Consider the following 25023-nt stretch of genomic DNA (forward strand, 5'->3'; position numbering starts at 1 on the left):
AGTTCTCATGAAATGTTTATAGTTAAGAACTAAAATAAATATATCTCTGCAATGGAGATCTTGGACTTTGCCAGAGGGTTAAGAAATATGAGACGGAAGACACCTGTGGTTCTGAAGCTCAAACTTGAGGAAAAATATGTTAACATACCATCTCCTTACCCAAAATAGTGTCAGATGCTTAAGGTAAAGAGCCTAAATCTGTATTTATACAAGTAAATAAAGGACTGCAAATTATTAGTTTTATGAACCATAATACATTTAAAGGTCAGTGAACTCCTGTCAAATTAGATCTCTGTAGCATTAACTCATTTCTTCATCCTTCATTTCGCTTCTCCTCACTAGGTATTATGCAACAGCAAAGTGGTATCTGCTCCCTGTGTTTGCTCATGTGATGGCAGTGTTCTTCCACTTAACTTTTCCCCTCAGAGCCCAGAGTACAGCCATGAGAGACATGTTCACTAAAATAAATTGGGAAATGTGCTTAAAAACCCATGAACATCCATTTCATACATACAGCTGCTACATAGGCAAATAGGGTAATAATTATCATCACACCAAAATATAATAAAAACAAGAATCACAAGTGTTGCAATTTGGATGCCTGGAAATGCTGGAATGAATGCTGGCTGTGCCATTTAAACTGTAAAACATAAAAGTACTTGTCTGTGCAATGTACTTTGCCTATATTTAATTTTAGAAGGGAGACTGCAGTACAAAAGCATTTTGGTTTTGTTTCAAAAGTGAAATGTAAGCCTTGCAGGACAGCTAATTAGCCACAAACCTACAACTCAAACTACTTCAAAGCTGATGTGTTCTCTGTAGCTGTTCACTTACTAAATGTGAGTAGCTAACACTGGTTATTTCTTGTCAGATTCCTGAGCATTTATAAAGCCATCTGTTAAAGCAGTAATAGATAGATTTTTTTGGTGCAGTCTTCTTTTTCTTCTCAAGACCACTTCTCACGAGCTCACAGTAGTTGTCATACTAATGACTGTGATAATCTTTTTGTTTGTTTGCTTGATATGCAGCATTTTAAACTTGATCCAAAGACCTGGAGGTCATCAATAGGGAGTTTCTCATTGCCTACTATAGGTTGTCAACTTCTGGCTACGTGAAGGAAGAAGAGACTGAAATTCATCCAGAATCTCAAATTCCAACCTTTAAAGTGAACAAAAAGGTCCCTCATATTACTGCTTATTTCCCCAGTGCTCATTGTCTAGGATAGTCACCTCACATGCGGTGGCTCAAATCTTTTGAGTGGGAGGTGAATTTCTGTGTAAGAAGTGATGGGGCAGACCTGTGAATCTGAACGATAAAAGGCTTCTGCTTGCTCTTCTCCCTGTCATTTCTTCTCTCAAGCTCCAACCAACAGCTGCAAGAAAATATGCACACCATCTGTGTGATCTATTGTGTGTCAAACACCATCTTCTAAACATGCCTGAATCAAAGTAAACCTGGCCATGAGTTGAGGGATACACAGGAATTGTGTTACTATGAAACCAACAGGATTAGCTGTCCTTTACAATGGAGTGTCGCTGGTGCACAGGATGTTAATCTGAAGCAAACAAGCAAAAATCCCAGTGATGCCTCCTGATGTACCTTTAGGGAGAGCCAAGTTACAAGATGATAGACAGGCTCCAGTACTCACCTTGGGAATGGCCAGTTTCTCTCCTTTCTCCGGACATTCCTCTGAGTCAGAGCAGGTGTAGTTCTCACTGAAGGACACCAAAGGATTCACCCTTGGCTTGTGGATGGCCTGGAAGGTTAACTGCGTATTAAGCAGGTTGCTCACTGTTCTCAGCGATGTGCACACGTTGGGGGGCAGTGAAGGATCGGCCAAAAGGTCTGTGATGAGCCCATGTGCTTCTCCCATGACAGCGATATCCACTGTGATACTGGTACCAGAGGACTAAAGAAGAGAAAAACAACACATGTAAGACAACAGAAGTGAATAACCTGCTGAGCAGTATCTAAAGCTGTGGTGAACTCTCTTCACAATTTTTGTTAAAGTGGTTACCCACAGAGTGGAAAAATAATAACATGAAATAATTCTTTAAATAAGGAGAATGCTGCTGAATAGATTGATCATCAGGCATAATGCTCACATTCTGCAAAGACTTTGGAATTCCGTCATATCTGATTTCATGGCTTTCACCATCTGCAGCTGACAACCCACCCGAATGAATTGTTCAGGCTCCCTACAGAGACATAGTCAATGGCCAGAGCTATTTGCACAAATAATTTTGGAGACATAGCTTTGGATGGGATGGGAGGAGTCTCTCTTGAGAGATGCCTGTCTACTGACTACAGATGCATCTAGAACAACTATTCAATGCTTACGCTTGGATGAATGAAATTAATCCCAGGAATATACCAAGATCTTTAAAATATCACTATGCATCAACATTCTTCTCCAAGAAATTGCATATTGGGCAGCTATACCAAATCTGAGATGGAGTAAAAAGTGGATTTTTCAAACCTTATTTTCTTCACACGGAAGTGATGAGAATAGCTACTCCACAGATTTGTATGACCAATTCAGATGGTCCTTATTGTCTCCTGGGTTTTAAATACATACCTACTTTACATATATCATTTAGGAAGAATTATTAACTGAAGTGATGTGTAAGCAGAAGCAATATCAGGGACCAGCTCCTATCACTGGCAGATCTTACGCAGCCTAACCATGGATATAATTGATGTGCAAATGATGCATCGCAAACCAACTGTGGCCCAGGCAAACTGTCCTCGTATGTGCAGTCCATTTATCACAGACACAGGTAATTTAACACAGCTATAACACTGGGCTTCCAGTGCATGCACAACAGGGTTGATCCATTAATCGCATCTTTGAGTTTCTCCAGAACTTCCCCACAATCAGCAGCTTCAACTACCACCTGTCCCGAGAACCAGTAGGGCACTATATTGGCAATAAAAGAAACAGTATACTGCCAAAAGCAGGGAAGTTGTCAAGTCTGTGAATTGACAGCCATATGATACAATTGCAAAAGACTGAGGATCTTTAAAATCTGCTGAAATAACAGTGAGACTGGATGCACACAGAAGTAGAACCACTAGAAAGGAAGGAGGCATATGGAATTTCAATGCAGCAGTGACATTTCAGCCTCACTAGCTGGTGTACTAAAACCCGCCATAAATTCTGCATGAAATTGCTAATTCAAGGCACTCCAAGAGTGACCATTTTTCCTCTGCTGTGTTTCTGACACATAAGCTTAAGCCTGCTGCTACTGTTTGGGACTTACCAGCACATGTACATGCAGTCTGCCAGAGAGATCACTCCAGTAGATTTTGTACTAATTTACTTTCAGGTATTTATTAGACAATATTAAAATACATGGTTTTATAAATGGTGAAGTTATGTCTGTGAGAAGAACATATGAGTTTTTTGGAGTGGCAAAGACACAATATGGAGAATTGGTCAGACTTAGCAGGAGAGTGATCAGAGCCCCATCCAGGAATGACTCACCAGTGACGGTGTTTATGGACCTCAAAACACAAAGAACAGTGGAGCACAGCTTGACACTGCTTCGTTCTCACAAAAGGCTTTACAGGTAACAGAAAAGTATTTCAGAGGAAAGTGATATATTAGCTGAGTGAGTGAAAATCCTCCCCATTTGTGTAGTGTGGACATCAGGCCCTTGGCAAATAGACGTTTCACTCCACTGATCCACTCCTTGTGTCCTACTTCTCGCTATCACAGGATCCCCTCCTCCTGTCCTACCTCTTGCTAACACAGAAGTAAACTGCAGAACCAGAAGACAGGCCTCCTAACTCACCACCCTCTCATGCAACCAGAGAAACAGCTTCTTCTTCCCATATTTCTTTGCCACGCCATGAAATAACATAAACCAGAAGTCACTTGATATACTGAAGTGCTATTTCATCCTACTGAAAAAAATTAATGTCTGAACTTAATTTAATGGCTCTTTCATTGCTTAGCCTCTCAGGAGTGCATGCAGAAGATTCTGGCAGATGCTAAAGAAAATTCTTAAATTAAAAGACAAGGCTTGGGATGGGAGGAATTAATTATCTATCTTAACCTCAGCCCTGAAAAACAGACCAAAGGGGAGTGAGGGACAATATGTCATTCAAAACGCGACAGAAGCCTCATATTTTCAGCAAAACTGCATAATCTACAGTTTGAAATTCTATTAAGCCTGGAGCCTGGAGTTGTTGACTGCCAATCAGAGACAGAGATTAATACTTCAATGAAGTAAACAAGTCTGACTCAGCGGGCTATAAGCAGAGGCCCAGATTTTGTACAGCAGTACTAATATTTTGCAAAGCAGCCAGCATTGTTCTCCATGATTAGCACCAAGTGGGGAGAAGGAGAGCCCTTCTCTTCTCAATGGTGAATTTTCTGCCACATGGCCTCTAACACATGAGGATGCCTTGTCAGACGTCTTGGTGACCCCACCTTGACTCTGGGACCCAGAATCAAAACCCCAGGCTGTGATGAGTTATGCCAGGACCAAGTGCATGGTAAAACCCATGCAGACATCCACCCATCCATCCTGCCTGCACAGAGTGCACCCAGTGAGGTCAGCACCATGCTTGTGAGGAGATCCACATTGATTTTCCCCCACCATGAAGATGAGATGTGTACTCCATCAGCACAGCCTGGCCAGGGTCACCACAAAACACCAACATGTGCAAAGTGACATCCTGTATTGCACAGGACTGTGAAAACAGTTTACACAGTTCAAAGTCATCACTCGATTGTACTGAGCTGCTTTAATTGTGAGTATATGATAGTTACAGTATTGTCTGAACTACTCATAATACTTAGAATCCTCAGAATGAGGGCATGTGTAAAAGAACAACAGACCAAGCTTAAATTCCTCTTGAAGAAAGAAGCACAAGAGGGTAAGCACTGCTCTAATCCACCAATTTCAGTACATTTACACACATCCTAAATTGGAAAGGTTTATAAGTTGTAATTTAATTGCACAGTACTTGTATACAGGAAAGCACCTTCTTTTCCAAACAGTTTGAATATTTCTTCTGTCTCAGGGTAAATTTAGAGCACTGCCAGATTAGTCGGACTAGATGAAATTACAGGTATTTAAAGTATTATTTTCTAAAAAAGTTACAAATTGCATGCATGAAAACATTTTCATTTTTCAAAATTTTCATTTTTCAGAATCAATACTAAAAAACTGTAGAGAACTGCATATACTTTGGAAACCATTATTTAGAAAGTAAACAAAAATGCCTTTCCCTAAAGGGCAAGAAAACCTGGAATTTACATTAAAAGACATATGATGATGTGAAAGCAAGGCAGTAAACTGGGGGAAATTTTAGATTGATGTGATAGTATATATGCACACGCACACATTTGCACACATGTATATGCACAGTGTCTTTTTTGTCAGGGTAAAAGTGCATCTAAAATCCATATTTGGACTTTGTAAGTAGTTTTCTTCTTACGTGCATAGCCTCTGCATGAACTGATTTGGATTCTTTCCAAACCACTTTACTCTTTGCAACTCAAAGTCCGGATACTTGGGAATAGTGGCATGAATAAGATGTTTGCAATCAACGCTAACAAACAACTAATTTGATAAAACAAAAAACCAAAGAGCTAAGCTAAGGTGAATTTAATTGCACAGCATTCATTTACTCATCTATGTCATTAATTGTGAATCCAGTTCCCTCCCATGAATTTTGGAGAAGACTGGCTTACTGTTCAATTTGTGACTTCATCTCAGCCCTGATTTAAGCAATGTCATGCAGTGACTAAAACTGAAATGCTCTAGGGCAGGAGAATGAGAAAGCAAAGAGGTGCGTGTGTGTGTGGGGGGGGGAAACAACAAAACCAGATCAACTAAGCATGCTCACTTTTAAGGAGAAAAACTGATTCCTTACAATGCTGAAAAACAGTGGTTTTGGCCACTGTATGACCTGGAATTCTGAACTGGATCCAAATGCACTTGCAACATGTTTTGTGGCTTCTTTTCAGGTACAGAAATAAATAAAAAGGTTTTTCTCCCAAAGAACGCATATAAAAAGTAAGATGGCGAGATCACAGCAGGGTGCATCAGAGACTGGGGACAGACATGGATAGTTCATGGTGCCAGCCATGCAATCATCTAAGTCTGCATTGGTGGGGGATAACTAGGAATTTGCGAGAAAACTTTGATGTGCCAAGAAGCACACATCCTGCTGCATCTGCAGGACCAAACCACGAGCAGCATGTCCCATTATCATACAGACAATTTTTGTCAGGGCAGGAGACTTATCTGCAAGCAATACTCCTAAATGCCATATGAAAACAATATTCTAGCAAATTTTAATGAACATTTAGAATTTTAGGTTTGAATAGTTTGTTTTGGATTCTGTTACGTGACTAGAAAATAAACTTTCAAACTTTCAAAATTTGCGTAACCTTTGTTTGGCTCTTCTATTGCATTTCACAAAATCCCATTAATTTTCTTTTGTTAAATTATATTATGCATAAAACTCTAAGAATAGCTATTTACTGGCTAGAGGGAAAAGCAGATAGAACTGTGTAGGAGAAATGAACTTAGGAAAATAGGAATAACAAATTCCTTTACTCATAAGACCTGATAGATAAATTTAGGTTATGAATTGTTCCTGTTGACTCACCTGTGAAGCAGATTTGACATCCACACACTTAATAGATACCTTAATGCACATAAACGTCTTTCCCCTCCCCACTGATATTTTGTATATGATTCTCATAAGACTGAACTCAGACAGCCTAACTAAAAAACACTGTTCTTTACACCCTACAAAAAGGACGATTATCATGGCAACACAAAACCAGTCAAAACTTCAGCATGAAAAAAACCCAAAACCAAACCAATTACCAAACACAAACCACAATTCATTTCACACAGCCTCATGTTAGGGAAAAATAAAATCTTTATTTGCTGTGGCTTGTGTAAGGGAAAGCACTGTAGGCAGAGATGCTGGCCTTTCACCACGTTACACTCAAGAACACTGTGTAAGCAAAAGAATGGGGGAGGAGAGGAGGAAAAAAAAAGAATTAAAATAAGCAGCATCCAGCGTATCTTCAATCTTCACACAACTACAAGCAACTATAAATCAACGTTTGATATAGTTTCCAAGTCACATCATAAATGTTCAGGCCAAGATGTCTGGAAACAAAATTAAAAGCAAATATAATTCTCCATTATTTTAATGTCCGCAGAGCAATTTGAAGGATAAACATGAATTGGCTTCTATGGAAATAATGAATCATTTTAAAGGCGCCACAGACTTAACCACTCCACCTTCCACTGAATGACTAAGGAGAAAGAGAAGCGTGCATACAATTATTTGACATTTCACTTTTCTGTATTAAAAGCTGCACAAGTCTTTTTTATTTTTATTTCTCTCTTATGTTGTACTAACACAAGATTTTAAGTTTTCTCTCTTCTGGTGAGCAAACAAGATGTTTATGAGAATCTCTTCTCCGGTTTATTGAGGCACAGCATTCCTACTGCTCTCTGGAGGTGAACCAGCCACAGGCTCTGTAAGGCACGCTCTTTGCTAGGGCTGAAAATAGCATCTCCCTGTTGTCTCATCACATTGATCAAAGAAAACCTTTCCTAAGCATCAGTGTAATCACTGGCTTTGCTATTGAGTCTTCAAAGCACCCACAGCCAGATAACCCTAAACCAGACCCTGAAGCACAAAAGATGATCCCATAATGAGGGAAGACTCTAGATCTTGTGTGAGCCATAACAGTTTTGGTTTCAACCCTGGTTACAAGATGTTTGGAATGGCATCACCATAATAAGAGCAGACCTTCCTGATAACAATTACATTGATTTGCAGAGCAGAAAATGCCAGGACCACCACATGCAGTGTGTCTGTAGCCTGCGCACAAGACACCAGAGTCCAAGGATCATGGAGCAGCCAGGGGAAATTTTTAAAATCAGTTCTGCAAACACAGGACCTAATGAGATGGGTCTCACTAAAGAGTTACACTTTTGTCCCCTCAACAGTCACTGTATTCCAAAGACCCCTTTCCTCAGCAACAGCCCTGAGGCCACACAGTCAGCGGGAGACAGCCGTGCCTGGGGCTAGGTGTGCATGCTGTGCAGCAGCCTTACACAGGGCTCTCTCTAATCTCACACTGTGTTAAACTGCCTATCAACCACTACCAAGCAAGGCCACTGATTTGGACCTTCCTCTGGTATCCCACCATAGGCTGACATAAAATTTCTAGGAAGGTAATAATCTCTGAAATTTCTTCCCATCTGCCACACTTGCTTGAAACCGTCAGAGAGTAGCATGACCATGTAAGATTACTTTCTTTGGAAAACCAGAATGAAAACAATGCATTCTTTAAGAAAGAGACACTGGTTTGAGAAGGACAGACTTTTTTTCCTTTCTTATAAAACCCATGGAATGTATCACTGTCTATAGTACGCTTTGTCTGGGGCGGCAGTTGCCATCCCCACATCCTGCACCTCTACCTTAGGTGACACTGTTCAGAAAGCTCACAGTTACAGCTGACTAACTTTCTTCCATTACAGGACCTTTCAGTTCGTGACAGCTTTGTCAGCCAAAGAGCTCAGACTGAAACATATACTGCCAGGTGTTTGTCTGGGGTGAATTATTTCAGCGTTTGAGAAAAATTGTTCAGACATTTACGAGAAGACTGTTGGAGTTTTTTATCCATGCTAAAAATTCTTAGTAAACTGATACTATTTAATCTGCAGCAGGCACTGAAGGTACAGCAAGGCCTTTTACTTTCCCTGTCCTGATATGTCCAGATTTGGTTATACAGTCTCTGGGAAAAACAGAACCAGAGCCAGCCTTGCATGACCTCCGTGGGTTGTCAGAAACCAGCCACCAAACTGCCCGAGGATGCTGCCTGCCCTAAGTGTGCACACCTCCACACACTGCACGTGGGTCCTTGAGCACTGTGCTCAACATTCCAAGGGGCAAAGGATCACATTTATCCAAACGGCACTGTCAGTCTGCAGCTCAAGAGTTACACCATGGTTATTCTTTATTCTTGCTGAGTGACGATGTCATGGTAACTGCTTGCACTGATACCACCAGGCTCAGGTGAGCGCCTCTCTGGATGGACCACAGCCGCTCAGAGAGAAGTCTGTCTCACTGCTTTAGCAAAGACAGCTACAGTAAATTAAAAAAAAAAAAAAAAAAAAAAAAAAGGGAAGGAGATTATTTGGCCCATTGTACTCAACAGACAAACTGACCTGTTGAGAGAGAGAAACAGAAAACACATTTGAGTTCTGTGCAGTTTTGGTGCAATCTGTAACTTTCAAGTGAGACTATCAATTGTTACTCTCAGGTCACCCAGCAAGCTTTTCCAGATTTGTTACATGCCCCAAAAGAAAATATCTTTGTGGACGCTGACAGCCAACAGTAAAAAGAACGATGCAGAAATAATCTGAAGGAATGGGAGGATTAGATTTGGTAAGATTCAAGGCCTACAGACTAGGAAAGTCTGCACCCGAGTGGATGCAAATTCTGGTCACAATGCAACTTAATTCCCTGTCATTTATATCTGACAGAAAGGATCTCAAATTAACTAACTCCACTGGTACCAACATAAAGTAGTACTTAATTTTCCACATTGCCTCCTGCCACAGTAGAGCACAGCTGGAAAACCCTAGGAAGCGTAGGAGAAAGAGGCAGAGGGTTGTCCCCGGAGCGGGTGCCATGGGTAGCAAGGGGCATTCTGTAACCAGTTGTACATGTGCTCTGCCTTGGGCTCCTGGGGAAATCCCAGCTCAAGTGAAGACACTCAGGGAGTCGTGATGACCTTCTGCATAAGGCATGCCACAAGAAGGATCCAGGGAAAGCAGCTCCTGGAAGGAGGCAACAGCACAGGCTGAACTTCCTGGCTAAGAGCCGCTGGTCACAGCTTGCAAACCTTGTGGAAACTCTGACGCTATGTTTGATGTTCTCAGCAGAGCCTTAGGGACTCAGTCACCCAATTCCAAGGGACTTTCCGTGCTATTTGGCTGGCTAAAAACATTAAACTATCACGACTACCCCAACCTGAAGAACTACTTGACGACATAGAGCGGATCACAGCCAGTCACAAACAGTCAGGGTTTATTATTTAAAAAGTAGACACCACTCCAACCAAACTAGGAACTTTAAAAATTATTGCTTCTCATTAAAACACAGCAGATGGGAAAAATTAAATTCTAAGCGGGGCTCAAATCTGCTTTGAATAACAGAGTGAGGAAAACAATTCTGTACTTCTGAGACTGTCCTCGATTGTCTGACATTATTGTTCTTCAATTTGTACGTCAGATGGTCACAAATTGGTAGCTCGAAGCTGATAGTCTGTGCTCATGTGAAGCAAACAGTGACAACTGTCTTCAGCCTCAACATGAGCTGCAGTAACACCAGCTGGGACTCAGCAGGAGCGGGGCGCTGGGTGCACACACAGCGGAGGATGTGCCATCTATTAATACCTGGTGATCTTACCCGTTTGAGTTTACAGCTCCAATATCCCTGCTTAGCATGAGAGGCTATTTTAATTCTACGGTGAACTAAAACAGAGCAGCCAACTACACAGCATGAGTTAAAAAAAGATCCATTGAAAGCAATAATCACCGTTCTGCCTCCTGCGTACTAACTAATCCTCCCACATTTTCAACTCGACAGTCTCAGTTACACTAGAACAAAGCCAAAAGAGCCATACAATGCCATATTTTCTCCCTTTCAAAGTATTTCAGACTCTTTTGAGAAGCAAGTTGAGAAGTGACATCACAATTAGCAGCAAGCTGCAGAAATACGTGTGAAAATAACCCCAGCTAAAGATTCACATCCACCTCAGTCCTTCACTAACTCTTTAACAGTATTAAGAAGAGCATTACTAAATATCATTAAAATAATAATACAAATAAATTCAGCCTCTAAATTAAGACAAAAGATTGGAGGTGGGGAGGGAAGAATTCCTGCAGAGGGTGTCAAACGTTTTTTCAATTGCTAAAAGGAGTTTCCATCAGTAGAATGAACTGAAAAGAGAACTCAGGAAGGTTTTAAGAAGGTTTTGAGTGTTGAAAGCCAGAATAAATAGAAAATTAGAAACTAGGAAATAATCATCAGTGAAGCTGTAGATAAAGTGTCTTTAACATTCAGTCTGTTCTTACTAAAATTATGGCAGGGATTTGGAAATGACAGCAGGAGCCAGATGTATATCCTGGGCCATGTCTTGCATATGCGCTGGCAACAGAGCACAAAGACCTCATGAAATTCTCCAGGCAACCAAGAGTACTAATGATATTTAGTGGTCCATTTTTAAGAACTCGCTTCACTGAAGCCAAAGGCCAGCAGAGATATTCAGCACCTCTTGAAAAGGATAAATCTTATGCACATCAAAGTCAAGGAATTGCCTCACTCCAATCAAATTGGCCAAAATTTAACTTTTGTTTTCTTCTCCATCAGACCTTGTGGTTTGCATTATTTTAGTTCTTCTGATTTTAAGCACTCACACTAATACCAGTTAATAGCCATCTAATGTTAGAGATGCCTCCTCCTCTTTCTCGTGACTTTATGTCACTAATGAACTCCTCTGTGAAAAGAATCATTTTTTTCTTTAACACTTGGCTTTGGATTCTTCTGACTCATTTAAGAAAAGCAACTGTAGCCTTAGGGACTTGCAGCCCCCAAATCCTTCATCATAGCTGCTGCAGAGCTGTAATTTCTCTAAAGAACAAGCTACTTCAACATCTAAATCCAAGACGTGCAAAAGGCACACTAACCATGCACTACATGTGGAAATCCCCCACCTTTCCTAGATTATTTGTAGGCAGGTACTTGAATGAAAATCAGAACAGAGAGAAACAGTAATTCATATACAAAAAAATAAAACACTATCCTCTGCATGTCTTCTGTGATATTAAAATGATTTTTTTCACTTAGCACAGATATAAACTGACAGACCGGCAAGCCCCGAGGACTGCTTTCAACCTACTTCATCCTTGACCTGCAAGGACCAACTTAAAGACACACTAGGTTAGTTTATCACATGGGCTTATTTTGCCTTTGCTGTCACGAATGAGAAAAAAACACATTTGCCTGCTGAGATATCAGGTACTCAGCTGATCACAACAACAGGTCAGTGCCTGCATCAGATGGCCATTTTCAGCCACACCGTTATGGTCTATAATCTACAAACTGGATGCTAAAGGCTCTAGGGTTTTTTAAGTCATCTCAGCAATCTCTGATTTCCTCCATGAAGCTGGTGACTGATTTGTCTTGTGCAGTTTTAACCTAAGAAAAATCTTACTTTCAACTCCTGTCTTTTAGGTTGGGAGCAGTTCTTTATTTGCATTTCAGAAAAAAAAATAAAATGCATATAATATTCCTAATTATGACATCCTGATTGCTTCTCTTAGAGATTGATTCAATCTGTACTTCTGCATCAGGAATAGCTCACCATACTGAACTTTGACTGTCTGACTCAGGGTCTGCACTTTTTTATGAGGGCCAAACATTTCTGTGTTTTTGGAAAGCCTGGATTTAAACTCACATCTAAATTTAACAGCACCAGCTTCTCATTTACAAAAGGCAACAGAACCATAGAGACCAAAAAACAGACACAGATCATGAAGCTCTGGTGCTTATGCTGGCAACCCAACTTGACAATGATAACTCTCTGCAGTGAGTTATGTTTATGCTTGGATGTGGGTATTAACAAAAAAAAATAAACTCTTTTTTTTTTATATGTTAAATCCCCTTGTGAGGTTGAACTTTAGTGGCTCATCTCCATCTACTCCAGTAAGAAATCAGTGATGATGCACCAGTCAGTGCAATTGAAGCACTTAACTATTACTGAGTGGTAGATTGAACCTGAAAGGACAAGATGATCCACTGAAACTCTATCACTAGGACTGTCAGTGAGCTGCCACAACAGAAACACTGAAATCAGATTTAAAAGAGAAAGAGTAAATGCATCCCACCAAATTTTTTTATTAAAAGATGGGAAAAAGAATTCATGTCAACTTTGTAAAAACTTAAATTTTTGCTTTGAAAATGATGAAACAAAATTCCTCTTTTTTTTTTTTTCTTCCCCCTTCCCTCCCCCCCGAAAAAAAGCTCATGGCTTCTTGTCCTGCAGAACAGCCTGGTGCCCCCATTTGCATTTTTTGCTGTATTAGACTTCTGCAGAGGCTTAATGTGTCTCTTGTGGTCAGAGGCTCATTGTTGAATTAAATGGGATCCATAATGGATTAGACCCTGGAGATTACTTCAATAGTCAGGTTTGTTAACACTAGTGACCTAATGGAGGGTATTGAAGTTAAAAGTCTCCCCCCATAGTCAGTTAAACTGTTAGAGGTTAAACTCAGAACAACTAAGATAAAAGACCAGTTTAATCACAAGAAAACACTTTACTTCTTACCACTGACCTCGATGAATATCTCTCATCACAAAGCTTTATGTAAACATATTTGTTAACAAGTTGAAACAGACCACAAGCAAAATTGTTTGCCATACGGTCCTCTGACAGATCAGCTGATGAAGCATATGGATTCAGTCTTCCTAATTCTGTATTATCTCTCTGACTGCTTCAATCTGAGTGTTACAAGCAGCCCCAGATATCCTAGTTATCCTGTTAAAGTAAAATAAATACAAAAATTGCTGATCAATTCTCTCTGTACACCCTTCTGCTCCTAATGCATTTGGTGAGATTTTTGGCAATAACATTAGGAAACAACCTTCTCTAGAAAGAAGAATTACTTCACTTAAATTATTTCTTCTTTTAATTACTGTCATCCCTAACAAGATGCTAACACAGAACAGAAAATGCATATCAGTAATGCTTGCTCAACACATTGGCATTTTGCCAGGAATGTGAAGCCTGCCCTTAATCTAAGTAAAAATTTATTTGTATCCATTTCCTCTTTTAATGCAAGCTACAATTGCAGTGGAGAGTAAAGCTGAAGCGTTCTGTATGATGTTCCAGCAAAATGAAATACCCAACCAAATTAAATATGCACAACGCTTTTACCCACCTGCCCCTTTATTCTTCACTGACAGATCAAAGAAAAGGGTTTGATTTCCTGTCAATAAAATCAAGGTGGCACAAGACGGCAATGTGATGAGGTCCCACTTTGTTCTGCTTTTCAGGAAAGATGCCTTCAATTAGGATGGCATTTTTCTGATGTGATATAAATATGCCTTTAAGCCATGACTAACTGTATAATGATCCAATTCCATACAGAGCCATAGTAACATACCTCACACTTACACATGTTAACGGCTCAGTTTAAATGGAGGGAGGAGAAATAACTGGAAAGAAAGGAATTAACTTTAAGTTGGACTTTTTTTTTTAAACAGAGAAGAAAATGCAAGTCCAAAGTTGTCTCTAAAGACTAGTTTATCTTTTGTGCATAAGGACAACCATATGAGCCTGTGCCAACTAAAAACAAGCAGACAAGACAAGTTACAAATAAGATTTTATATTTAACTCTGAAGCCTGGTTTGTGTGGATTTGGGTGTACTTAGTAACCAGTCAAAAAAGAAAAAACCACGTTCTGACTCGACGTAAAATTTAGGGGTTTCTACTCTGCTTTAAGGGCTTGCTTACGTGATCAGTCTAAATGTGAACCAATTAAAGGACGTTTCACCAAGTGCACAGAATAAATTATTTTAAATAAAACCTGTCCATTGGCAGACTGCGAGCCACACACAGTAACTATTTTTGCTCGTAAAATGACGTTCATTTAGCTCTGTATAAACAGTTTATGAATCCACCTTTAACATAACACAGCCTTTTCTCCCTGCACCAAGCTGACAGCCATGGAAAACCCCACACGGCTCCAGAGCAGCAGGCTGAACTCTGTTTCCCCTCGGGCAGCAGCAGCACTGGTGATGATCTGGATGCCAGCCCTTCATTACTGATGAGAACATAACGAGAAAGGAGATCAGAGAGCAGGTCTTCTGCTGGAACTGAGCCACAGCCTCGCTTATAAGCCAAGCAATGCAGACCGGGAGTTCCCAGGAGGACGGAGCAAGGAAGCCCAAAATGTCACTCATCTAAGGGTTACTGCCTCCCAGATGGTCCACTAGTGTCTCATGGGGTCAACGGCACAGTAAAAGGGGAGAGGGCAGGAGACAGGGTTATGCAGCACATCTATGAGGACATCCAGCTGCAGAGGTGAAAATCACAGCGGGAAAAGGGGATGAGAACTTAATGGTGGGGATGACAGCGAGAAAACTACCAAAGACCTGGTTCAAATCCATATCCAGGGCTACAGCACAAATACTTCCCTAAATGAGCACACTACCTAGGACACCTCATGCTAGATAACAGCCTACAGTGAGTCTGCTCCAGGAAAGGGTATAATGCAACAGCCACGGCACAACTGGGCAGAACTTTTCACACAGGGCATTATGATCCTGCAGCTTTAGGTGCAGAAAAGCCTTTCCCAGGAATCACCAGATGGCACTATTCTTCCTTCAAATTAAGGCTGCATCTCTGCTGCATACATGAAATCCTATCATCGATTTGGGAGGAAAAAAAAAGATCTTAATCCATGTTTTTTATATACTAAGCCAGTAGTGTCTTGCTGTTCACATTCCTTCCAATGATCTTGAAAATCTTGTACAAACAACAAAGAAATTACTGTATCTGGGGGAGGTGGAGGGAATCTCATAACATTTTGAACTGACCCTTATACTAAAATATTCCACAGCAGAAGGTTTACAGACGTTTCTCTAGGAACACAAAACTCCCCAGCAATACATGAAATGCTTGACAACTGTATTAAGAAAGCAGAATTTCTTGCAGAGAAATAAGTCAAACATGTAAGGATAACATATACATGCCTCTCTTCTCCACATTTTATTTCTATCTGCTAGCAGAGTTGTTGAAGACACTAAACTCCATCTATAATTGTGCAGTGTTTAGCATGAAAATATTCCCTAAATGTGGTTTAAGATTATTGTACTTCTTTCTTAAAAAGAAAACAAAAAAGCTCTTGAGAGTATGCACATAATAATAGAAGAGAGAAAATGGAAGCATATTAAAAAATGCTATTAATGAGACATCAGCATACACATACATGTTAGTGTGAGCATGTTTTCTTTCAGTTTGTTGACGTGATTTGCAAAAGATGCAAGGTATTCACATATGCACATTTGCAACTGAGTACAAACTACAGAGGCTGTGGAAGTAAATCCAGAATACAGCTAATTTGGGATGGAAGTACAGAGTAAGCACATTCATACTGAAGTCTCAAAAACCTCTGATCTTAGATGAGAGTGTTATTTCTTCTTGTTTTGTTTTGTGTTTAATTCACCCAAAGACTTGTCTACAGTCAAGACCTTACAAATTGATAAACTGAGGGGCAAATTAATCAGCAGAGTGACTCCTCTGACTTCAGCAGGAGTCACAGCAGAACTAGAGTTTGCCTGCTGTGCTCACGAGCCAAATTCCCTCAGAAAACAGATTTTTGTTTTTCTCTAAGCAACTCTGCCCCCTTTCAGCTCCCTAGAAGTTGACAGGCTGTTTCCTGTTCCATGATCTGTGAATCACGACGTGAACGCCAATCGCTACTCCCCTGTGAAATTAAATTAGGTATCGGAGCACAGCGTGAGCAATAAGTTTCCCTGAGACGCCAGCCCTAAAGAAACTGTACCCTTTCTTCCCCCAGCTGAAGAATGGAGTTATGAAAGCAGGGTCAAGTTGGTTATTACTCCTCGTACTCCGCAACATCAACCAGTCTACTCTGAGCCAGCTCAGTTTTCTCTGCTTCCTAGTCATGAATACAGTGGTACCAAATTTAAAAGAGTCCAGTAATTCATTATATTTATTTGTGTGTTCTTCTGTAACCACTTAACACCATGTGAATTGCAGCAATGCTTAACACAGAGTACCATGATAAATCACCAGAACTTAGTGCATGTCATACAGCTGGGAAATTGGTAAGACAAGGGTAAGCAATATTAACACATGGCTTATCAAGCAGGAAAGGGGAGTACGCGATGCTGTTTGTTTCAAAGTGCCTTTCAATAGCACTTTGTTAAGCCATAAAATATTCACACTTGGAAAGATCATAGGGTTATGTTGCCCCTTTTTTTTTTTTTTTTTTTCCAGACAGATGGCCCTTGGTAACTTACACATATCTCTGTCACTGCAGTGTATACTGAGCAAGAAGACACCACAGGGGCACATCTGAAAGCTGAAATGGGTAGAAGATAAAATAGTAATTAAAACTTGGTTTGTGAGCCCAGATTACCACAGGCTCCCCCAAATCAAGCCTGGCTTTTCGTTCTCCAGCATTTATGTGCTCCCTTGTGAGCCTTGCAGGTTCCTCCAGGTTCACTTCTCCAAGGTCTCGGTCTACCAAAAATCTAACCATCAACTCTCCCTCTTCTGAGTTAGCTCCCAGACAAGGGCTAGTACTGGAGTCACCACATTAGTGAGAGATTGTTCTGGCCTTCAAGCATTGCCATGTCCCCTGCCCAGCTGCTCTGGAGATGGCTCAAGCACAGCAGAGTAAATTGGTTTAATCTTGTGCATCTGGTACTGAGTTCCCAGTCATCTGTTCAGGGTATAAGGGACTCTGTTCCATTTCATCGATCATGTCACAGTCCAGCTCTAGTGATAGAGCTCGAAAGCTTCAAAATCTAATCCCTGATAGCTCTTCTCTACTAATACTTTTCACAGTGCTGGACTTGTATGTTTGTTCCACAATTTAGTGAGTAACCTGGATCTGAGAGACTGTAAGTAGCCCTCTTAGAGCTTACCTGTTAGTCTGTTTATTATCCTAAATTCACAAAAGTATTCGTCACTTTAAAACGAAACCCACAAAACCTCTGCAGAGCACAACCGTCTAGAGACTTTTCAGTGTTTCAACATTAGCCAAATGAATGTGAAGTAAAACCTTCCTCTCTGCATGCCTCTTATAGGATTCACTTAAAGTAAAAATATCCCACAGAAGGCCCTGTGGATTGTTGGAAGGTGCAGAACACTCTTTGCCTATACAGTGAGCAAAAGCTTTAGACCACTTCTGGGAATGCAAATGAATGGGATCCACGTGACCCCGGCAATAAAAGGCTCCTGTCTCTTTGCAAAGCATTGAAATGCCATCTGGCAATTTTGTTGACGTCAGCAGGCACAGAAAAACAACCACTACCTCCCCCAAAAAAGCGAAAGCCTTGGGCAGGAGGGGGAGGAATGCAGACTTCCATGGTGCGGGTGCACTTCGGGCTGGTGTTCCTAAAAACCTGCAGCAGCGCTGTGAGCCCAGAGACCCGTAAATCTGCGGCAAGCAGCGTGGCAAAGGCACTGCCTTCCCCTGCTCTTGTCGTGCAAACCTCCTTGAGAAAAAGGAGTGTTTCTTGCTCTCCCTTACGCTACTGAAGGCTTTCAGAGCAACTGCTTAAGGCTCTCAAGTTTTCAGTTCTCTCAGGGGAGGGGAGCTGTTGCGAGCACACGGCGTCAATGATGAACGCCGTGCATCTAATCTCTGATCTGGCAGAAGGCAGGGGTCTGTCACCTTGTGGTGCTCTCTCTCCATCGACAAGTCCCAAAGCACACACAAAGGGCCGCTGTAACCCCTTGCCTCTATCTCATACTGCTGAGCAGCCGTGGGCTCCCTGGCGCCCTGAATTCAGAGACTGCTACCAAGCATCAAACAACATGCACCATTATCCTGTTATCTCGCCTTGTCACTGTCAGGTTGCTGAAAGTTTGTACATGAGGAACAAATCTCTCAGTGTAAACTACAGGGAAAGATACAAAACTTCCAGCAATACATCAGTAACTTTGCAGGGTATGGAAGATGCACCACTCATTTGGCTACTTTGACCATATTTCTTGCACACTGATCTGAAACACTATTAAAGAAACTGTACTACCTGAAGTGAAATACCACACAAACATTTAATGATGATAAGACATAAATGACCTAAGATGCTGTAAGAAAGATGTTCAAATCCTGCAGGAAGAATTATAAGCTGCAGGTACTTATTTAAATTATATTTAATAGAAGGCACAACAGTGCTTCTAAGTATTACATGTCACCTAGCACAGAAAAATTGCCAAATTTTCCTGTAAAATGCCAACATTCTAAGTCCATCATGTAAGTTAACTTTTCTGTGATGAGCTAAAATAATACTAATGAACATGTGTGCATGCAAATGAAGCAGACATCTCTTTCACATCGAAATGCACTGCTTTTAAACAAACATTAAAAGGATGGATGTGTCCTCCATGAGACATTTAAGCCCCGAAGAAAGGAGCTTGTGAGTTACTTTTAATTAGGGATGAGATCCCTTAATACTATTTCTCAAAAACTTGGGAACACAGGATGGGTGACAATGAGGAGGGAGGGATGGAGGGGAGAGGTTGACCTGCCATCTAGGGCCATAAATGTTACGTGCTCTAAGTTGTTTCACTGAAGTGGTGCAACACAAAGCACATTCTTAAGGCTCTGCAGGATCAAGGTCTCACTGACTGACGTTATGCAAACCTGCCTGAAGTAATAGTCCTTTTTCTTTCCCTGTTCATTCTCCCCCTCTTCCCCCTCCTTCACATCTCCTCTTACTGAATGAAACCGAGGCATTTTCGCTTACAAAACTGTTCTTTGAATTCCTAATCTCTGCCTCAGTGCAATTTTTTAACAGCAAGTCAAAGCAGCACTGTGTAAATAACTGCAAGGAGACAGCTCTGCCTGGAAACTGGAAAGTTTTACTTGCTCACATCTTAAGCCTGAAAGCTTATGCTCAATTCAATTAAGAAAATTTATGGGTAATTCCACAGTTTCTCCCCAAACCCTTATGTTCTCAGGCAGCCAATCCAGAAATGAACAAAGCCTCTGACAACTGACTCCCTTCTGCTAGCACATGGGCAATTATGAGGAAAGTGTGCATTTAATTGAGTCAGTTGTAAATCCTGACATAGGAATGAATCAGAGGCTGGAGAAGAGATTCCTTGATGCCATTTCAGGTATAACCACTTCTGCTTAACATTTGTTTATTGACTTCATAAAATACATAGACAACAAAACAATCCTTCCATAATTTTATAGGTATTAAGCCTCCACTTGAAGCTGTAGGAGAATAAACTTAAAGCTACAAAGGTGACAGACAAGGCAGAGATTTTCTGAATTCTACTCCTATCTCTCAGGTCTGCATCCCATCAGGTCTGTTTTAAATATAAAAAATTTTCAGAGTTCATGACTAAATCCCAGTCAGTGATTCTGTTCAGAGCATTCTCCAGTAAAGCTTATGTACAGCAATAAATAAGAAATTTCCATGCCTTCTTTTATTGGTCCCAGGGTAGTATTTCAATGAACTCACAATAACTACAACCCTTATTTCTACATGGTCATCCTGAGGACTGCATTATCTTTAAAAACATCAAGATGCCTCTCCTTTCATTCCAAAATGTCACTCAAAAGAAAGACAGCCTCCCTGTTGTCTGTATGACAAATGTGTGAGAGAGTTTCACCCCCTGAAGCTGTTGCAGACCCTGGAGCTCCTCAGCTAAGACAAGAAAGGGTTATTGCTACGTTCCCAGGAGACTCTCAGAGGCTCCACTTGAATGAACTTTCAGCTTCTAGATAACATAATGTCCAGAGAGACAGCTAAAATCCAGGATTCTGAAACGATTCTCATTTCCAAGGTTTGTGGGGATTATTCAGACACTGACATTCACTATGCATACATTAAATGCGACTTATTCAGAGGGAGCCCGTCACTTTGGCAACAGTACATAGTGTGGGAGGAAAGTGGTGCCACTTGCAGGTTCTCCTCTACAAATATTTGTTTGTTCTTGTACAGATAGAATTTCCTATTGCTATTTGCTGTTTTCTCGTTGCATTGTTCTGCTCTCCAAGCAAGTCACCTCTCTGTCTCTCTCTCTCTCTAATCAGTGTCGTATCTTCCCCTGCCAGGCACACCTGAAAGTCTATTTGGGACAATTCACCTACTGTTCCAACTACCACAAGAAGCAGAACTCGTGGACTTCCTACATGAAGTAAACACTCAGGGCTCAGGGAAGGCTCTTGCCCCTTTGCTGCCCTCCTCTCTCTTGGGAATCCTTCTGTATTTCAGCTGAGACTCGAGCTGAGCCAGCTAAAACTCACAGAGGCCCAACCTGGGCTGGGAAATTTCAATCCAGCCATCACTGGAATAAATCCAGCACAGCAGGCTGGCAGGTGACTGGTTGCCCTGTAGGACTTTTCTAAGCCAGGAGGTCTTGTGGGCAGTAATTCAGAGGCACAGAATCATTTAGGTTGGGCAAGACCTCTAAGATCATCAAGTCCAAACACAGACTCAATTCTGCATTAATTGCTTTCATTTCTTACACAGCCCCTGTGTGCACGAGGTAGTGGGGGGTCGGGTCTGGTTTAACCTGCATTAGTCTGATCCCTGCAAACTCAAAGTCATTACCTTAACTGAAGTTAAGCAAAACTGGAAGGCTTTTAAAAATGCTTCAGACTCTTGAATTCAGTATCGAGTTGTTAATCAAATAATTAATATAAACACAAGGACACCCCTATGGCCACACCAATTGAGACAATTCCTCTCTCCCTGTTAGTGTGCCAGCCCCTTGCTGGGAGCTCAGCGTTTCCCACTTCACAGCTGATAGCGCCGTAAACACCTCTGGCAGTGGAAAGAATGTGGCCTTGACACAATCCGGGCAGCCACTGCAGACCCAGTGAGGGAAGGTAAAATATGGAAATCCTGGCCTCCTGCACTGAGGGCTAAACTGCCTGCAAGGTGCCCTTTTGTCACCCTCATGAAGCTGAGAGCACCCTGCTTATCAAGTGTGTGAAAGGGTCCTGTGGAATCGTCACTGGCTTCCTCTGAAGGCTGTGCATCCTCATCCAGGGACAGTTTCACTGAATTTTACAACAATGCTATAAATCACAAGAAGCTCAACCAAAGATTTCCAATGCAGGTGTTATGCTCACATTTTTACAGGCCATTAGCAAACAAGCTAATCAAATATTTCCACTCAGCTAAAAGTGCAAAAACGTTCATATCATGTGAAGAACAAAAATAACACAGGTTCCAGATAAAATCTTTGTACCAGGATTAACAACGGTAAGAAATTACAGGTCATTCAAATACCTTACTGACATAACAGCCATGCAAAGTTGTGGACTGCTGAGACAGTGTGATCTTACCAGCTCCAAAAAGATGCCAAAGAGAAAAGATTTAAATCACAGGTTCCCATCCAGCAAGTTTAGCAGGTGTTTACTTCATTACTGAGTTACTACATAATGGTATTACCAAATTTGGTTCTCGTTCTAAGGTCCTTTAATATCTTTACAACAACCTTCAGAACCTATGCAGAGGTGTGTATAATTATAATTGAGACTGGTGATAGTGGCTTTAGTTACTTATCTCATTAAGAGAAGTAACTAAAAGTTTGGTTTAACCACATTTTTATTATCACCACAGCAAGAGAGAAAGGATTTCAAGGTAAATGGGGAACCACCAGGAAGCCACATGCAGACTTCCAACTAGAACTGTACTTAAGGTCAAGTATTTCACCAAATCAGGGCCACTGCAGGCAGGAGCTCTGTCAGTGCATTCAGTGTTAGCTTATGTAGAAACTTGGTACTTGTAGCTAAGCTTTACCATTACTGCTTTCACTTTCCAATTTCATCAGGAGAAAATTATTCCTGACAAAGGGTAGCTGATTCACGTTTGTGAACTTGCCTTTTTGCTAACCCCTGCATTCTCTGCTGTGCTAGCCAATCTAACACATATATCATTGTGGAGAGTTTTGAATTTAATTTACCGCTGTGTTGAAGTCTTTAGTGTGGAGCAATGTGACAGATTTTACCCACACTTATTAAGAATAAAAAAAAAAAAAAGAAGGGAGCAGGCCATAAATAAAATAAAGCACTGGCAAAGGCTGGAATGCAATGAATACATCTGCACTTACAGCAGTGGCCAAACCGTAGTGCTTTATCATAGAAAAGTAGCTTGAAATAACTTTTCAGTGCATTTGATATATGATACTGCTCTTTTAAAACCAAGACTAGAGCAAGTTTGTGAACTTCAAAGTGAAGTTGTTTCCGGTGGGAGGTTTATTTTGTTATGAGCTTGACATACTGTAGCTGTGACACTGAGCAGAGTTGCAATGTCAGGGGTCAGGAAGTTCACCCACACTCTAATGACAGGAGATCACATGAGCCTGACTGCAAAAAATGTCACGGCTGGGGGGGTTCTTCCAAAGTTTAATTTCCCAAGCAGTTTATCTCACACAGATTGCACAAAATTCCTCCCCCCACCCCCCACCTCAAATCTCAACACAGAACAAGGGCTGAAGCGAATGTTTGGATTTCTTTCTGTCTGGTGTATAATAAATCTAATTCATGTAAGGCAGTTTTGGCACTAAGTTATGTATTTGCACATTTCTGTTGGCTTAAGTCACACTTTCTGTTAGGAAAGCTGTTCAGAAAAGGTTTATTTCCTCCACTCTTATAAATTGTTCGCATAAACAACCATTGAAAAATTTAACCTCAATTATTTGGCATTCTAGTGATTTACACTGAAACCCACAAACTTGAGTTTTTGTTAAAATCCGTGTCTAAGTGTATTAACCTTCAAAGTATTTAAATTCAAGCTAAGAGAATAAGAAGAGGGTAGAAGGCATCTGACAGCTACACTGCTCATTTACACTGCTGTCTTACTGGAGAGTAGCACCGGATAACCCACATAGATGAATCCTGAACTGGCAGGAAGATGAGACAGGGAGATACTGTCTTTTCTAAATTTTCCTCTTCCACTTCTATACAGGCTCCTCTGAAAAACAGTGTGCCCTCTCTCAACATTATCTCCTTCTTAGTCTTGGTTCCTTTCCTTTCTAATTCAGGTTTTATTTAGATTTTTTTTTTTTTGGAGGAGTGGCAGGAAGGTCTGCAAATAGCGCAAATGTTTTAAAAACCAAGCTACACAGTAACTTCAGAGAGGAGTGCAGTCAGATGGAGCAAAGGGTTTGGTATGAAAAACCAGAGTACTTCGACAGTGGCACAGATTCACCTGAGTCATGCCTGCTGGGGGCCACAATATCTCCAGTCTGAAAATGAGGAGATGAATAAAACATGCTTTCAGTCACTGACTCATACACATCCAAGCACACAAACTCTTTGGCATTTCTCCCCCTCTGAAATAATGCAGCAAGAAAAATAATCCAAACAACATAAGGAAAATTATTTTGTACTTCACCAATTCTGTTACAGAAAGAGGATTTATATACAAGAAAAGTATTTGTGCATGCAGCTGGAACTGAGGTTTTTGAGAAAAGTACTGAAGCAATGACTAAGTCTTTTGTGTCTTAGTTTACCTAAAACTTGATTAGCACATTGACATGCCAAACACAGACACTTTCCAAAAAGGGTTACAACACATCTACCACGGGAAAAGCAGCAGTGCCAAAACGACATCACACCATTCCTAGTTTGCTACAAACTCAGTAACTCCGGTCAGTTAGCAGATCCTTAAATGATTTTCCTGACATCTTTGCTACGTCATCTGAGACTGGTAAATCAAAGGCAGCTTTCTTTCTGCTCCCACAGCTTCATTGGTGATAAACACCCTGCAGCTGGCTACGGAGGCAGTGCTGGTAACAGTTTACAGGCAGGATTAAAACTGGTTCACTCGTCCAGAAGACTTTTTGTATCCATACGAGAGAAAGCAGAAGAAGGCAGAGCTGTTGGGTCAGGACCACTTTTCAGGTAGCTGTCAGTGCCGTGCCCTGAGCTGCACACTCAGCCAGTGCTGAGGCAGTAGGTGACAACACAGGAGAGCAGAGAAGCAACTGCCTGGTGCAGTTTTCTGCACGGGATGTTTAGGGGAGTGGAGTTTCCACATCGTACAGTACCCAACTATTTCATTACAGCACAAAGACAAGACACTCTGATCTCAAGCAAGAAGGGAAGTGTTTGTCAATCAGCACGAGGAAGGAGTTTGCACTGTGACCTGACACCGTGTCTGAGCTGCCCCTGGTTTTCTCACCTGAGTAGACTTGCTGCCACCTCACCTTGTCTCCCTGGAGCTCCCACAGGC

The 25023-nt window shown here is 41.1% G+C and overlaps 1 protein-coding gene across 1 annotated transcript in view; it reads right to left on the reverse strand.

Annotated features, from left to right (window-relative positions):
• PDE3A (phosphodiesterase 3A) overlaps positions 1-25023 on the reverse strand; it is a 239963-nt gene that overhangs the window by 44355 nt on the left and 170585 nt on the right. Inside the window, 1 exon segment of the mRNA XM_050325324.1 lies at positions 1649-1909. Coding sequence (XP_050181281.1) covers positions 1649-1909 — 261 coding nt within the window.

Source organism: Myiozetetes cayanensis, unplaced genomic scaffold (genome assembly GCF_022539395.1).
Source record: "Myiozetetes cayanensis isolate MyiCay16 unplaced genomic scaffold, myiCay2020 scf3, whole genome shotgun sequence".
In the NCBI taxonomy this organism is placed as follows: Eukaryota; Metazoa; Chordata; class Aves; order Passeriformes; family Tyrannidae; genus Myiozetetes; species Myiozetetes cayanensis.